The sequence below is a fragment of the Lissotriton vulgaris genome, chromosome 6 (genome assembly GCF_964263255.1).
Source record: "Lissotriton vulgaris chromosome 6, aLisVul1.2, whole genome shotgun sequence".
Taxonomy (NCBI): Eukaryota; Metazoa; Chordata; class Amphibia; order Caudata; family Salamandridae; genus Lissotriton; species Lissotriton vulgaris.
In genome coordinates this window covers 99,845,657-99,863,711 of record NC_141694.1, presented here as the reverse complement: position 1 = coordinate 99,863,711, position 18,055 = coordinate 99,845,657, and the positions used below count along the sequence as shown (strand labels likewise).

The 18,055-nt window shown below is 46.1% G+C and overlaps 1 protein-coding gene across 1 annotated transcript in view; it reads right to left on the bottom strand.

Moving 5' to 3' along the window:
* Positions 1–249: 249 nt before the first annotated feature.
* The window catches only part of LOC147706866 (uncharacterized), an 89,331-nt gene continuing 71,525 nt past the window's right edge, over positions 250–18,055 (bottom strand). The window contains exons 2-3 of the mRNA XM_086926042.1: positions 6,764–6,872; positions 250–3,592 (exon numbers count right to left, since the gene is read on the bottom strand). Coding sequence (XP_086782168.1) covers positions 2,142–3,592; positions 6,764–6,872 — 1,560 coding nt within the window. The 3' untranslated portion in view covers positions 250–2,141. The remainder of the gene's footprint in view (positions 3,593–6,763; positions 6,873–18,055) is intronic.

Genomic DNA, 18,055 nt, shown 5'->3' with positions numbered 1-18,055 from the left:
ATTGGAGGGCCGAAAAAATGGGATGTGTCTTTTTGGATTGTTTTTTTTTAAGTTGCTTGAGTATACCCAAGACGTAACTGTAAAAGTGAAATGCCTCAGTAAACACAGTTTCAAATTCAAGTGGTTGCTAATTGGCTTACACCAGGTCAGTGTCTATGCTAGCACTCGGCCCTAGATCTCTAGTTAATCTTTGCTGGCCCACATCTGGCCAGAATCTGGGCAAGATGCCTGTGTGCAGGGGCAGGTGGCTACAATGCATGTACTCGGATGAATGTAGAGCATGTGACTATATACCCACTATGTAAATTAGTTAGTGCCACCACATTAGCTGAAACCTGGCTGAAAGGAAGAGGGCTTGTGGTATTTCTCGCCACATAGGTTTCAATGGACTTCTACTGCCCAGCTCCAAGTAGTTTTCATGATAATTAGTCATCAAGATCAAGGACAGCAAAGGCACCTGAGAGGGAGCAAAGGCCAGAGTATCGCCTGAAAGAAGCAAAAGGGGGATTTTTTGGGGGGCGGGGCAGATAAAGAAGGTCTTAAACAATCCACTACAATCAGTAGTAATCATTCACAACCATCCACAAGAGAAGATGTTACAAATGTTCATGATCTAGTAGGACCTACTTAAAAATGCAGCAATCTTGGCTCAACGTTCTCAGGCACCGATTCAGCTCTTATGTTTACAATTTTATAATTTCGCTATTGAGTCCGTCTTTCCGATTACAGTTTGATATGAAAGATTTGTTGCCAGCATCAGGTTTGTGATTGCTTCACACATCACTTATTCGATTCCTTTCACCTTTCTTATGTGTTACTTTTACTTTGCTTGATGATCGATCATCTGTTTAACAAGTGTAAAAACTTGATTTAATATTTGGCCTTTTGGTGGCTATTTTTATTATCTACATACTAGTCCTGATAAATAGATTCTAAAAGAACTTCCCTTCTTACTTGTCTGCTCTGCTTCTCTTACAGAATGGGGCATCTCCATGTGTATATTGCATTTTATGTTGGCTTCCATAGTATGAGAATTCTGTTCTAGTGCATTATATCTGACTGTTCTCTTGCTCTTTCAAGGATGTCCTTTGTCCTTGCTTGCATAGCTGTTCTGGCTCCATGGCACCAGTCAATGTGTCTTTGGTACAGCATACATTGTTTCTGTAGTCACTAGACTGGCTGTGACTAATTGTATATTGTGTTTCTTGTTCTCAGTGTCTTGTTCTAGTTTTGTCAATTATAGTATTTCAATATTTCGTTTTCTATACGCACATGAAAAGCATTCTGAGATGATCGATGTTTTCTTCAGAATATTTTTCATGACTATCATATTGTGAATTTTTTCACTTCTCCTTTCAGTCACTGTTCTGATGACATAAACAAACACTTTCTCTCTGCAACAGTTCTTACCTTTTTCCTATTGTACTTTAACACCCTCCTTATCTCTGTCAAACTCTGCTTCCTATATTATGCAGTCCACACTGGAAGAGTCAAAGTGTTCTTCCTCTTTCTAATTCAAAAAATATATTGTACAATAGGTAGAATGATCCCATCAATTAACTACTTCAGATTTTCTTGTGGTTCAGGCTTTTTAGATTTTATCACACAAGTCATTTTTATACTTGCTCCGTGGTGGTGAGATCATTAGCAGATGCAATGGCTTGCTAAGCAAAGAAAACAGAATCTTATTGTTTTCAATGCAGCTGCACTATTGTTAAGGCTTGCATAAGTTCTTGAAAGACAAGCAAGCAGTGGGCTTCCTTTATTCTTTAATGTTCAAACTTAAAGGTGGTTTCACCTCACTGAAGTTTGTTAACAAATCCATTGCAACGAGCCACATAGTGCAAAGACACACAGCCTGGACACAAGCATAGCAGCATCTTTTTAATGACTTCCGTGACTTCTTAGGTGAGCCGGTATACACAGTTTTCTATTGTGTATTTTTCTCACATCTGCACAGTAATTTGAGATTTCAAAACGCTCAGGCATAGATGTTGTGCTTCTCGTGTGTTTGTGGTAACTGGTCAGGGATGAATTCTGAATAACTCTTCCCACAATCCATACATAGGTATGTTTTTCTTCTGTGTGTGTTAGCTATTTGCACAAAACAGATTCATAAACTGATCTCTAACATTTAATTTCTAAACAATTATTACTCTTAGGTGTGTTCGTTGATGCCTGTGCAACTGGGAAGCATCGACAAACCTTTTTCCACATTCACTACATACAAATGGCCGCTCTCCCGTGTGGATCCTTAGATGACTTTGCAGTTTGGAAAAGTCTCTGAAGCGCTTATCACATTCAGTACAAGGGTATGGTTTTTCTCCTGTGTGTAATTTTCTATGCCTGATCAGGCATGATGCATCACTGAAACTCTTCCCACACTCCGCACAAGGAAATAATTTAGCTCCTGTGTGTGATCGTCTGTGCCTATTGAAGTATACCATTTTACTAAATGTCCTCCCGCAGTCTGTGCAAGTGTATGGATCCGCTCTTGTGTGTATTATCTGATGCATTTTCAGATGTGTCCAGTCCCTGAAACTCTTCCCACACTCAGTACATGCATATGGTTTCTCTAATGTGTGTGACTTTTGATGAATGGTTAAAGATGATAGATAGAGGAATGCCTTGCCACACTCAAGGCATGCATATGGTTTTTCTTCTTTGGACGTTTGCTGATGCTCACACACAACTGACTTATCGGTCCCATTATTTCCACAGTCAGTGCATGGGTTGGATCCATTGAATGTGTGCGTCTTTTGATGTCTCTGCAGCTGTGAAGAGTCTCTGAAATTTTTCCCACACTCGGTGCATGGATATGGTTTTTCTCCTGTGTGTATTCTATTATGACTGTGCAGTTGTGATGAGTATCTAAAATTCTTCCCACACACAGTGCAGGGATATGGTTTTTCTCCTGTGTGTATTCGTTGATGGATGTGTAGGTTTGAAGAGGTCCTGAAACTTCTTTCACACTGATCGCAGGGATGAGATTTCTCTCCTTTGTGAATTTTTTGGTGGCTCACAAGGGAGGACGAGTGCCTGAAACTCTTTCCACACTCAGCACAAGTGTATGGTTTCTCTCCTGTGTGTATTTTATGGTGGCTGTGTAGATATGATAAGTCTCTGAAACTTTTCCCGCATTCAGTGCATGGATACAGTTTTTCATCTGTATGTATTTGTTGGTGGGTCCGCAGGTTTGATGATGTTCTGAAACTTTTCCCACACTCTGCACATGTAAATGGTTTCTCTCCTGTATGTATTTTTAGGTGCCTATGCCGGGATGAGGAATCGCTGAAACTCTTCCCACACTCAGGACATGTGAATGGTTTAGCGCCTTTGTGTATCTGTTTGTGCCTGCTCAAGTTTCCGAGATGACTAAATGACTTTTCACACTGAGTACATGCAAATGGCTTTTTGGGGGGTAGTGATGAGGAGTCTTGTAAGCTCTTCTCTGCCTCAACAGGTGTGGATGCTCCATCACTTGGTATCCCAGCAGCATTCTTTTTTGCAGCCTTCTGTTGTGGAGACGTCCCACGCTGTCCATTATGGTCTGTATGCTTCTCTTTCTTTAATTTCTTTGCATATTCATAATCTGTTCAAAGAGAGGATCATAGAAACTAGTTAATATGCTAGTGAACAATGTCAGATTATTGAAAATAACAGATTTTGAAGTGACCCACATCTTTCAAATGCTGCCTTTCACATCAATCAATACAGCAAGCTACCCTACAAAATGTCATAATCAATCTGTTCTGGTGCAGTAACTTACAGATGCTATGCAAAAGAGAAAGACAAATATTGCCACCTTTTACACATTAACTGACTATAGTGTCTACTCTCTATAAATGCGTCCATACTCAAGCCTGTAAGCTCTGGGAGCAAGGCTTGCCCTTTCCCAAGTTTATAGCTAGAAGGGTCTACAGAGGAGAAATAGATGCTGAACATGCACGTCTCTTGGCTAATAATGGGGATTGTAGGCCTGTAATGGAATCATTAAGTGAGTAGATGGCATTTCCTGGGTTTTTTAAGAAAGTACATTTTGAATAAAGTATTTTGCTAAGTTTATTAGTTTGTGAGTGTTTTTCCCTTTGTTGCTTCTAGGCTTTTGTTTTTGTTCTATTGCATTACCTAGTTCAGGTGTTTGGGCTGCGATGTGACCTAAGCCTGTTGGCAAGTCTTCGTTTGAGCAAGTTAAGGTGCCGTTGAGGTTGCTTTCCAGTGAGAGGGTATTACTGCTGACCTTAGTGCTGTTGGATGTTTGATTATTTTTGTCTGGTGTCGCTAGCCTTGTTTCTGTGTTGTCTCTTTTTCGTTTGGGTGGTTGCCTTATTAGAGGTCTTCTTTCTCTTCCCGATCTCATGATGTTCCCGCTAGGTTCCTCTCAATGTCTCTCCCCGTGTTTAGTACTCTTCTGTTTACCTAGCCCAGCAGTGCACCAACTCTGTGCTCTAGCACCCCTCTTCCACCACCACTTCCCGCTTCCACCTTGCCTAGTGCCAGTTACTGCCTCTGCTTGTCACTAGGGGGACAACTCGTGGGTGGCGTGTGGTTTGGTGATCAACCTTTACAACAAAACTTTTACAACGCACTACCATTACAACGCGACCATTACAACGCAAACCATTACAACGCATTGCGCTGGGGGGGCGCTCTAGGATAGGGAATACGTTTAATTTACTATCCAACACCTTCCCTAGTGTCCACGGGGACTGGAGTTGGAATAGTAAATTAAACTTTTCACTATCCAGCGCCCCAAAGCCCTATGCGTTGTAAAGGTTTGCGATGTAAAAACTGCGTTGTAAAGGCATGCGTGGTAAAAGTATGCGTTGTAACGTCATACATCCGTGTGATTTTTGGGGGGACTTAAGGGCTGGTTAGCAGTTGCCGGTAGAGGTGCTGAGGGGGTGAGTAGAGGCTTTCCTCTAGGGAGCAGAGCTCTCGGCTGGGCAGGGAAAGGCGGGGATCCCCAAACGCAGGTTCGCAGGGACACACAATGTCTGTTTGATTCACTCTGCTTGGTTCACCTCCCGCTCACCTCACCTGCGCGCCTACTGTGTGCTTCGGGGGCTGGGTGGTGGTCGAGATCGCAAGAGCCTCTTGGCTACTTCCTGCTTGCGGCCTCTCGACTCTGCAGGGTGACTTTCGCTGATCCTACTGCTCTACGATGTTTTTTTATGTCCTTTTGCGGCTCCTTGCCACCGCCGGGCTCCTGCTGCTGCCGGCCTGTTCCCGCGGCTCCTGCCCCCTAGAGGTCTCTTTGCGGTTCCTGCCACTGCCGCTGCCGGCCTATTCCCGCGGCTCCTGCCGCTGCGGGGAGTATCGTCGAGGCTTCTGCCGGGATGTTCTGTGACTGTGTGGCTGTGTTGCGGTTATGGCGGTAAGACAGCCTGACCGCTGTGTGCCCGGTCACCGGCTCTCTGGGCGCTCCACGCGCTGTTCGCTGCTCCTCCCCGAGACCTGCTCGCTCTTGCTGCTCTTTGCGGTTCTCCTGCCGTCCCTGCCTCAGCTGCAGGTCTTGGGTCTTGAGTCTCGCCTCTCTGCGTGTCCCGCTGCAGCCACAATTTTTGCTGCTATGTTCGCCCGCCGTAGTTCTCAGTTACAGCAGCTCTCAGCTCAGCGGGCAGGGCGGTGGTAATATGGTGGTGACGCGCCAAAAGGCGGCGGCTCTACTACGGCTCACGGTGGCTTTACTGTGGGTCACATCGGCTCTCGGCTCGGCCGACTCACCGCGGCTCTCGGCTCTCCGCGGCACACAGCTGCGGCTCAGTGTCCGTCGGCAAGCAGTTTACCTTTCGGTTTAAAGCCGTGCTGTCTATGCGATCACCCTTATGAACAGCAGAGGGCAGTCTTCACCAACAGCAAGGTGGGTTGTTTACGATATTTCCTCATAGGGAAAAGGATGAACCTAGGTGGAATTCATAAGCACACTGGTTGCCATTTAAACATTCCTCACTTGGTCTCAGTGACCTCATAGGGTAATTAAAAGTATCCTCCATCGTGTTCTTTAGGTACAGTCAAGCCAATGTTACACAATGATTATCTAGAAGGAACGACCTGTCGTTGTTTGGGCACCTTTGTAATAAAATAAAAACAGACTTATTGGTACATCATACTCCAAGCCTAGTCTATCAAGAAAAACATTAGGAAACGCATGAAGAATCCTTCTCAGAGAGAGACGCTAATCAGTCACGATCAAAGATGAATTATTTCTAAATGTATTTGCACTTATTCTAGATCTTGCTGAATATTTAAATATTTAAAGATTACTTGTATGTACCAATTGTTTAACATTGCTCACCAACATGAATTCTCGCTCCGGTGCCTTCTCGACTCACGGGTTCACACTCTGCGACTCTGGGCAATAGCTTGCTTAATCTCCACAACGGCCCCTCGCGGCGGGATGCCTGGCTTTCACCTTGAGGGTACCCGGCCGGGGTTATCTCACAGGGGAATACCAGGACGGGTTCCCTTAGCAAGCGCCGGGAAACCCACTGCGGGTAGCTGTGCGCTATATAAGCTCAAATACATTTACATTTACATGTACCCTAGAAGCTTGGTGTACCAATCACGGTTTGTGATACAACGCCCACATTGCTTCAAAGCACAGTTACAATTTCTTACATTTAATCAATAAAGTAGATTAAAAAGAGCAGAATTTGAGACATGTTAACATTCTAACTACACAATAGAGGGGAGTTAAATTACAAGAACCATCATAACTAGAGATAATCAACTTTTAAATTGTTTTTTAAATAGGACATACCTTCCTTCTGTGTGATGAGCTCTATCTCCTCTTCGGTCTTGACGACAATGCGTAGTTCATTGTGCTGCAGTGAAAACTCAGGGTCCTCTTTTTCCAATTTAATCTTAATCTGAAATATTATCATCATTGTTACCTCTAAGATGTAGGACATATACACTTTTACCATTAGTACATACAATTTTGTGCATTTGTACGAAGAGTAGTTGTAAAGAGCAGCCGTCTGGCCACTTGTGTAGGTGTGCAAGCATCTGTATATAGTGGATGTACATTGGTATTTATCTAGCACAAACCTAGAAAAAAAGGAAAAATATGGGGTAAGAGCCAAAAGTACAGTCGACATGTGATTGGTGGGGTAACTGGTTTCTAAGAATAAAATTGGAAGTTGACAGTAACTAATTTCAGATTATGTAAACAGACATAAGTAACTAATACAATTTGGAAATGCCAAGTCTCAGAAGTCAGGCATGCCAGGTCTCAGAAGTCAGGCAGTGAGTCACTTTCAAAGGGATTGTGAGGGACTACAATCCAGTGGGGATGGGTCTTGCAGCCCACTTGTTCTTGAGGAGGTAGGATACAAGGGCCAGAATAATTTTGAAAATTGAACTTTTATTTTGTTTGTCTTTTTTCTCCACAGACATTCCAAGAGATTACCCTACACACATCATTGTCATTTTCATGGATAAAACATCCTTTACAATATTCTCAAAATATAAGTGCTGCCAATTCCTGGTACAACCTGAACTCTAGGCCAAGTTAGAATTGTGTTCCTCTAAGTTTTGGATGTAAAGTGCACCTCAAGGGAGGAATGTGTATCAGTTCTCTTGAAATATAATTCGTCTCTAAATGTTGTCTTACAGCGGAAGCAATCTAGGGGTACATTTAGAGACTAATTATCTTGCAAGAGAACTGATACACATTCCTCTCTTAAGGTGCACTTTACATCAAAAAACGGCATACACATCCATGGAACGGAATAGGAAATATATTGGTAGGACCACTATTACAATTTTTAAGTCTGTTAGAGCGCGTCCTAAGTGCAATCAGACGACCTCACGCACGATGGCGCCTTCCTTACACTCCCACGTTGGATGCCCTCGAGAATGTTTGGTCTGACCCAGTGCCCAGTACCTGCCTCACTGTACACTGATTCTTGTGGGCGGCACATCGAGACCATTGCAATGCCTGCACTGTCTCTTATTCCTGGATGCTTCACTAGAGCAGGTTTTATTAAAAACCGCTCAGTAACGGAGAGCGTTTACCCACAATATCACACTCATGTAAATTTTTTTGTTTAAAAAAAAAAAAACGCTCCTTGTTTGAGAGCGCTTTCATTTCAGCGAACCAATTCCACATTACATTCATTTGTATAGAAACAGCTTTTCTACTCCAAGATGGCGACTGAGGTTGATGGTTTACTCTAGTGCACCTTCCTCAGTAGTGTATCAGATGTGCCCACAATGCGGCCACATCTGAAATAGCTCCCATCTCCTCTGGTTTCGCTGCCATCTGAGGAGACAGAGCCAGGGTAGGTCGCACGGAGGACGCTACTACGTGTTTGAATAAGTAGACATCAGCATCAATGTTACTCTTCCAAGACTACGGTAAGACACTTTCAATATTTAACAAGCTGTGTTTTTCCACCCACACAGGGAGCAAAATCATAGGGTTCCACTGTCATCTCCTCGTGGTGTTTTTGTGATACCCTAATTGAATACTTTTGATTGTATCATCGAAGTAAGCCTCAGCCTTAGTTTGTCTAGGATTTATTGCACCACAAGATGTTTGTCTTTTTATGTTCTAGGTTTACTCCAGGTTAAGGTACACCCTGACTTTCTTACCTGTTATGTGACTAGTCACTAAACCATGATGAATCTAGTCAGATGTAGAGTAAGTCCTTTATGGAGGTCCTGAAGAATCGTCGCAAGATCACTGGCTGACACACACAGGTGAGAAACATGTTGACCCCTTTATATAGAACAATTCTTTCACGAAGTTTAGGGGGGCCATTATATCCTTAATTAGAACACCATCTTTTTAATTGGGTGAGCGAGCTCTATCATTAAATAGTGTGACCCTGAGCATCGCTTAACCTATTTTAACCCACTTGTTTCACCACTCTACACACACCAATCAAGCCCACACACCATTACTTCATCAAAAGGCTGAAGGAAAAGATCTCTGGCAAAGAACCCCCTAGTGGGAGCCCAATGATGAAGCGTGACACCCATCCTGGTGAGTGAGGGCGTTTGTCCTATTGGAGCACACACCCTCTCCTGAAACTTTAAATCCCCTTCTCTTGTTTTCCTTAAGGAACTGCACACCCTTCTTACCTCTATGATTACTGTCACATGGGGCATGTGTGCTGGACCTGATAAGCTCCTGGTTCCTCTTCTTTGTAGAGATGATGTAGGGTGACCAACTTGAAAGACCATCAGGTCTTCTGAAAAACAGCAGGGAGTGCCCTAAATGAACTATCTGAAACACTGACTAGTCTGAGGTAATCTCACACTAACTCACCGCATAATTCACCACCTACCCCACTACAGTTGTATTATTGCAAATTTAGATCAAATCTTCAATGTCCTACAGTAGAGAGCATGGAGGAAGATGAAACTTGCTGCTAGTGGCAGCCTCCGAATGTTTCTTTGCATCTGTAGTTGTTAGTGAACGGATGAAGTGATGGCTGTTTGCTGATACGACCATATGAACTGATTTAGGCGCAGAACTTTAATGCAGGAGAAACCGTGGCCATATCAACGGTGAAGGTGGTAATCCTGCTCCGTTTCAAACTTTTCAATAAACTGTCCAATTTCTATACAAACAGCTGTTGCCCAGAGAAAGGAATGTTAAAGAGCCTGACATTGAGGTTGGAAGAATAATCTATGTAGACATCTAGGCATGCCTTCTCAGGATTACACCTGATTGACAGAGCACACCAAAAGTCCACCATATCAAAGTCTGCACACATTCTTACCATCTTTTGTAAGTTGCATAGATAGTCAACTATGTTTATTGCATCAAATCTGCCACTTCCAAAAGACAGTCTGAACAGTGAAACAGTGAAACTTCAGGCAGGTGGTATTACATGCCCTCAGCACTAGGCAGCCTGAGGAGGTCCTTGTGGCCCAGTGCATGGAGTTTAATAATATCCCTGTCCAGACTCTCAGGAAACATTTGGTCTTTTTTAAGCCAAAGAAACCTTAAAACAGGCTTACTCATGTTAGATGGGCCAAAAGATGCTGGGCCAGTCAAGCTGGAGCTAGCCTGTGCATTCCAGCTTGTCTTCTCGCAATGGGGCTGGAAAGAGGTGCCTCATAACCTCCACATATATTATCCATTGCAACTAACAGGATATCCCTATTTTCTGCAGGAGAGCATTACAGAAGTGCAATATTGGTTCTGAGTTTAGTGGCTGGTCAGTAGGAATAAAATTAATTTTGCCTACCTAAAATGTAGCATTTTCCAGTTGTTACGTTACAGGGTGTTTCTCCAAAGGCAAATCTAAAGGACTTTGACCTAGGTCTCTTCTTGTGCAAGGCCATATGGAGCGTGTCTTCCCTCATGAAACGCCTTCTGGTGCTATATACTGGGGACTAAGCACCAACCAGATTGCGGTGTATCACAGAAATCTGCCTATGAGAACATGTTAGGCCATGAGTAGGGCTCCTGGTTTTATGGTGTTTATTGTTTTAACAGTTCTGTCTGTATTAAACTATACCTATTTTTTCCCATCCTATCTGTATTTAACCCCCTTCAAAGTCTATATGGCCCCCCTTGCAGCCATCATCAGAAGCCACAGACTCAACACCGTCTCCTATGCCGACAACACCCAGCTGATCTTCTCCCTCACCAATGAACCCGCAAACGCAAGAACCAACTTCCACAGCTGAATGAAGGCTGTCGCTACCTGGATGAATGACAGCTGCCGCAAGCTCAACTCAGACAAGACCGAAGTACTCATCCTGGGACCCACGCCTTCAGCTTGGGATGACTCTTGGTGGCCAGCCACCCTGGGATCCCCCCCTACACCGACAGACCATGCATGCAACCTCGGCATCATACTGGACTCATCGCTCACAATGAACTGCCAAACCCACAACTCTCCTCAGCCTGCTTCAAAACACCCCGCCTGCTTTGAAAGACATTCAGATGGATCCCCACAGAATCCAGAAAGTCGGCAACCCATGCACTCATCACCAGCAGACTTGACTACGGCAAAGCACTCTACGTCGGCGCCACCCAGAAACAGCAAAAAAGAACGTCCAAAACGCCACAGCTAGACTGGTCCTCGACATCTCCCGCCGCAGGCACATCACTTAACACCTCTGACAACTCCACTGGCTCCCAGTCAACAACAGAATCACCTACAAGTTCCTCACACATGCCTACAAAGCAGGACTAGCATACCTGAACAACCGCCTCGATTCCACATGCCCTCCAGACAACTCCGTTCTGCCCAGCTCGCCCTTGCCTCCTCCCCCAGGAGCCACAAGACAAGAACTGGAGGAAGATCCTTCTATCTCACCACCAAGACCTGGAACATCCTGCCCCTCCACCTCAGGCTATAGGTGTTGCTGACCCTATTCAAAACCTGGCTTTTCGAATGTTCCTACCCCCAGAGGTATCAGCAGCACTCCGCCAAACCCCCCCTCTCCTCCCCACTTCATCCCCTCCACTCCCAGCGCCCTGAGTCCCTCACAGGTGAGTAGACACGCTTTATAAGCCCCTAATTGATTGACAAAGTCATATCTCAATTTGGATCCTTCTGCATTTCCATGCGAACATTAATAGCTGGTTGTGATTGCAAAACATCTTAGAAACCCAATCCATATCTCAAACATCCTTACTCCATCATAGGCAGCTGATTAAACAGGATTTCTGGTTCTGGGAGGTCTCAAAACACAATGTCTCCAATGTCGATCTCATTCAGGCTATTGTAATTCCACCAAGTCCCCATATTCTTCCATATTAAATGGGCAGCCACTGACCTCATAACTTCTCTGCTTCGATGCATCAATCAATATCGAAACGCAACTTCACCCTTGAAACATAGGGAGTACCTTTACTCTCTCACAATGTATTTTTGTGATCATAAATCCTAGGGGACAGAGGGCAAGTGTAGCTCTTTGGGAAAGCCAATAGGCTAGGCTTTACATATGCTACCACGTATAAACACATGCACACACAAATTATGGTTATATATGTGCCCTGCTTTACAGTTACTTACCTTGCTGCCTTGCCACCTTTGATCCCAGGAGGGTCCGGGAGTCTTGCCGCCATCACCACCGCCATTTCCCGCTGCTGCCGGGTCGGGACCACAGTACCTGGCAGCAACCGCGGCGCGCATGCCGCCAGTGCCTTGGGAAAGCGCCAGGAGGCGCTTCTAAGGCGAGCAGCGCCCCGGTGGAGCGGGTGCCCTGCTTTACAGTTACTTACCTTGCTGCCTTGCCACCATCACCACCGCCATTTGCCGCTGCTGCCGGGTCGGGACCACAGTTTCCAGCAGCACCCGCGGCGCGCACGCCGCCAGCGCCTTGGGAAAGCACCAGGAAGCGCTTATAAGGAGTGCAGGACCCCCGCGTCACGGGACGCGCGCGAAGCCCGGGCCAAGGGCGGGCCCATCCTTGCCCGTCACTGGCCGGAGGTGACTGGGCTGGGCCACCCCTCTTGGCTTTTGCTCTTGGGAGTAAGGTAAAACATTTTTTACGATGCCTACAACTATTGCTCCTGCTCGTATCCAAAGAAAGCGTGCATGTACTGTTAAAGGGCCTCGCACTAACCCAGACACTTCCTCAGTAACCTTGCCTACAGCAATTGACTTAATGTCACAAAAGGCGATTGGGGTAGTTACTACGGAAATTGAACTCACGGAAAGACGTTTATCTATTAGTAAAAATAATAATAATGAAACCATTTCTAGAGCGCCTGGTTACACTCAAGACAGTGTGTCCCCGCGCTAAAATTGCTGCTGCTCCCAGAGAGACAGAAGTCAGGAAGCGAATGGCCTAGGTCAAAGGAACACGAAAGCTTTATTTACGTGGAAAAAGATGGGTTTTCAGTTTCAATCTGAATCTAATTTCAGAAGGTTCCATGCGTAAGTCAAGTGGAAGTTCATTCCAGTGTTTACTCGCTAAAAACCTGAAGGAGCGACCTCCCATCCTAGCCTTGCGAATGCTGGGAAGTTGGAACAACATCGCTCCGGCAGATCTTAATTCCAGATAGGGCGGTGGATGGTAAGAACTTTACGCAAGTAACCTGGGCCTTTTCCCTGGGCAATGCAGTGTGTAAAGCAGAGCGCTTTAAACTTAATGCGTTCCTCAATGGGGAGCCAGTGAAGTTTAAATAGTGCCGTCTTTCCTGATGCTCTGCGCGGTAGGTTGAGCACCAGGCGAGCGGCAGCATTTTGAACGCACTGCAGTTTGTGTATACCTTCTTTTGCTTAAGCCTAAGAGCAGGGCATTGCGGTAGTCCAGATGTGATGTGACTAGAGCGTGGATGAGTGTCTTCCTGGCGCTGATGGGGAGAAGGTCAAGAACTTTGCGAAGAGTTTTGAGTATACCAAAACATCATCCCGTGATTTTACTGACCTGTTGTTTAAAAGAAAGCTCCGCGTCAAGCATGATTCCAAGATTTCTGACGGATTCCGCCGGAGAGGGAATCACGCCCAATTCAGTGGGCCACCATGCATGCGACCAGGCAGAGGGGGATTTGCCAACAACCAGCAGTTCTGTTTTGTTGCCGTTCAGGCGCAGGCAGTTGTTGTTCATCCACCTTGCCACAGATAGCATACAGTTGGAAAAGTTGGTGGCGTCTTCCATCTGACTGTGCGTGAGTTTGATCATCAGTTGGGTATTGTCAGCATATGTGACGATATCCACTCCGAAAGCTTCCACAATGTGAGCCAGGGGTTCCATGTAAAGATTGAATAACGTAGGGCTCAAACTGGAGCCCTGTGGAACCCCATGTCTTAGCTTCCGGGGAGAGGATTTGTAAGGAGGGCAGTGCATCTGGAAACTCCTGTTTTCTAGAAAAGATCTTATCCATTCATAAGCAGATCCCTCCACTCCCATATCTAAAAGGCGAGACAGCAGCGTTGTGTGCAGCACGGTGTCAAAAGCTGCACTAAGATCTAATAAAACCAACGCTGCTGTCTGCCCCTCATCCACTAACTGTCTGAGACATTCTGTGGAGAAGAGAACATTCGAGTGGCCTGCTCTGAACTCTGACTGTGAGGAATGGAGGAGGGATTCCTCCTCAAGGTATTTCATGAGTTGGCTGTTAACCACCTTCTCCAGAACCTTCCCACAGAAGGGAAGAAGGGAGATGGGGCGGAGATTCTGTAGCTGGGAGATATGTACGGGTTTTTTTTTTCAGGGGGATGACTTGGGCCGTTTTTCATGGGTCAAGCACATGGCACTCTTGAAAGGATAGCGTGATCATGTGTCCAATCTGGTCGATCATACATTCTAAAACCCGCTTACAGCGATTAGGAGAAATCACATCATAAGGAGAGCCAGACTGGATGCTGTTCGCAATATTAAGCAGATCTTGCCTATCAGGTACTTTAAAGCAAGTCAGATGAGGTTTGATGGCAGAGTCATTTCCCACTTCCGTATGTTTAATCAGCAAGTCCGTGCCGCCTGTGAAAGTGGTATGTATTATATCCACTTTGTTTACAAAGTAATCCGCTATGTCATCACAAAGCTCATTGGAGTAGGTGTCTAGGGCCTCAAGTCTGATGGGGACCGTAAGCTCTTTATAAATGGAGAAAAGTTCTTTTGTGGGGTTATTGCCAGATTCTATACGTTCCCTAAAATGAGCGCCTTTGGCTGCTCTCACGAGTTTGTGGTATTTTTTTAGCTCTCTTTTTAGGTCTCGCCTGTCGATGCGCATGCGCATCGAGCAAGCGAGAGTATTGGGACTTATCCACTCTTTCCCCAACTTGCAAGGAATCGTGGCGATTCCTTGCAGTGCCCGTGACTTTTAAGCTCAATGCGCATGCGCATTGAGCATAAAAGCGCGTGCACGTCCGTCTTTGTTTACCCGCTCCGCCCCCTCCCCTTCCCGCCGTCTCGCATTTCCCCTGCCGTATCAAAGGCTTTCACGGCCGGCCGGCCATGCTTTCAGTTTCACGACCGGCCGGCCGTGTCAATTACATTCCAAAGCCCGCTCTCCCTGCTCCGCCCCCTGCTCCGGCCGAGACGCATTTCTCCTCCCTCCTCCCCCCATTCACGTTTATTCTACTTCTTATCTGGCCTGGAAAGCCTCGACAAAGGGTTTAGCCACAGCCCGTGGAAGTTGTGACCTGTGGACGTCATGATCATTACGTAATCTCCCCTTCCCCGCACCCCCAACTCCTGTGTGGTGGACACCCAACGTGAAGTGTCCATCATCCGCCGCCGCCATTACCGCAGACTCCTGTCCTTTTATGACAACTGAACTCTGCCGGGGAACGCAGCAGGAATGCTTAGTGAAATCTATATTTACAACAAGGGGTGGTGAGGGACAGAGTCTCTGAATTAAGCAGAAAACTCTCACCCAGTCAAGAGATCAGGGCTAGATCCAACACCGTTTTTTAGCTCACTGCACCATCCCAGTTTCAGAACCTGGCTGTATGCAAATTAGTCTGTTCCTGTCCCAGTGCATGATGGGAACAGGGCAAACCAAACTACAAAAGCCAATTCTTACACTGGGAAGGAAACAAGCTCCCGGGGACCGGTTTCTGGCATTACAGCCGTCTTCGGCCCGGTTTGCTTGAATCCTGATGGTGCAATGAGCAAGGGACTCACATCTGAGTATACCCTTCCACGCTTAGGGTGGACAAAAATATTTACAACAAGGGGTGGTGAGGGACAGAGTCTCTGAATTAAGCAGAAAACTCTCACCCAGTCAAGAGATCAGGGCTAGATCCAACACCGTTTTTTAGCTCACTGCACCATCCCAGTTTCAGAACCTGGCTGTATGCAAATTAGTCTGTTCCTGTCCCAGTGCATGATGGGAACAGGGCAAACCAAACTACAAAAGCCAATTCTTACACTGGGAAGGAAACAAGCTCCCGGGGACCGGTTTCTGGCATTACAGCCGTCTTCGGCCCGGTTTGCTTGAATCCTGATGGTGCAATGAGCAAGGGACTCACATCTGAGTATACCCTTCCACGCTTAGGGTGGACAAAAATATTTATAACAAGGGGTGGTGAGGGACAGAGTCTCTGAATTAAGCAGAAAACTCTCACCCAGTCAAGAGATCAGGGCTAGATCCAACACCGTTTTTTAGCTCACTGCACCATCCCAGTTTCAGAACCTGGCTGTATGCAAATTAGTCTGTTCCTGTCCCAGTGCATGATGGGAACAGGGCAAACCAAACTACAAAAGCCAATTCTTACACTGGGAAGGAAACAAGCTCCCGGGGACCGGTTTCTGGCATTACAGCCGTCTTCGGCCCGGTTTGCTTGAATCCTGATGGTGCAATGAGCAAGGGACTCACATCTGAGTATACCCTTCCACGCTTAGGGTGGACAAAAATATTTACAACAAGGGGTGGTGAGGGACAGAGTCTCTGAATTAAGCAGAAAACTCTCACCCAGTCAAGAGATCAGGGCTAGATCCAACACCGTTTTTTAGCTCACTGCACCATCCCAGTTTCAGAACCTGGCTGTATGCAAATTAGTCTGTTCCTGTCCCAGTGCATGATGGGAACAGGGCAAACCAAACTACAAAAGCCAATTCTTACACTGGGAAGGAAACAAGCTCCCGGGGACCGGTTTCTGGCATTACAGCCGTCTTCGGCCCGGTTTGCTTGAATCCTGATGGTGCAATGAGCAAGGGACTCACATCTGAGTATACCCTTCCACGCTTAGGGTGGACAAAAATATTTACAACAAGGGGTGGTGAGGGACAGAGTCTCTGAATTAAGCAGAAAACTCTCACCCAGTCAAGAGATCAGGGCTAGATCCAACACCGTTTTTTAGCTCACTGCACCATCCCAGTTTCAGAACCTGGCTGTATGCAAATTAGTCTGTTCCTGTCCCAGTGCATGATGGGAACAGGGCAAACCAAACTACAAAAGCCAATTCTTACACTGGGAAGGAAACAAGCTCCCGGGGACCGGTTTCTGGCATTACAGCCGTCTTCGGCCCGGTTTGCTTGAATCCTGATGGTGCAATGAGCAAGGGACTCACATCTGAGTATACCCTTCCACGCTTAGGGTGGACAAAAATATTTACAACAAGGGGTGGTGAGGGACAGAGTCTCTGAATTAAGCAGAAAACTCTCACCCAGTCAAGAGATCAGGGCTAGATCCAACACCGTTTTTTAGCTCACTGCACCATCCCAGTTTCAGAACCTGGCTGTATGCAAATTAGTCTGTTCCTGTCCCAGTGCATGATGGGAACAGGGCAAACCAAACTACAAACGCCAATTCTTACACTGGGAAGGAAACAAGCTCCCGGGGACCGGTTTCTGGCATTACAGCCGTCTTCGGCCCGGTTTGCTTGAATCCTGATGGTGCAATGAGCAAGGGACTCACATCTGAGTATACCCTTCCACGCTTAGGGTGGACAAAAATATTTACAACAAGGGGTGGTGAGGGAGAGAGTCTCTGAATTAAGCAGAAAACTCTCACCCAGTCAAGAGATCAGGGCTAGATCCAACACCGTTTTTTAGCTCACTGCACCATCCCAGTTTCAGAACCTGGCTGTATGCAAATTAGTCTGTTCCTGTCCCAGTGCATGATGGGAACAGGGCAAACCAAACTACAAAAGCCAATTCTTACACTGGGAAGGAAACAAGCTCCCGGGGACCGGTTTCTGGCATTACAGCCGTCTTCGGCCCGGTTTGCTTGAATCCTGATGGTGCAATGAGCAAGGGACTCACATCTGAGTATACCCTTCCACGCTTAGGGTGGACAAAAATATTTACAACAAGGGGTGGTGAGGGACAGAGTCTCTGAATTAAGCAGAAAACTCTCACCCAGTCAAGAGATCAGGGCTAGATCCAACACCGTTTTTTAGCTCACTGCACCATCCCAGTTTCAGAACCTGGCTGTATGCAAATTAGTCTGTTCCTGTCCCAGTGCATGATGGGAACAGGGCAAACCAAACTACAAAAGCCAATTCTTACACTGGGAAGGAAACAAGCTCCCGGGGACCGGTTTCTGGCATTACAGCCGTCTTCGGCCCGGTTTGCTTGAATCCTGATGGTGCAATGAGCAAGGGACTCACATCTGAGTATACCCTTCCACGCTTAGGGTGGACAAAAATATTTACAACAAGGGGTGGTGAGGGACAGAGTCTCT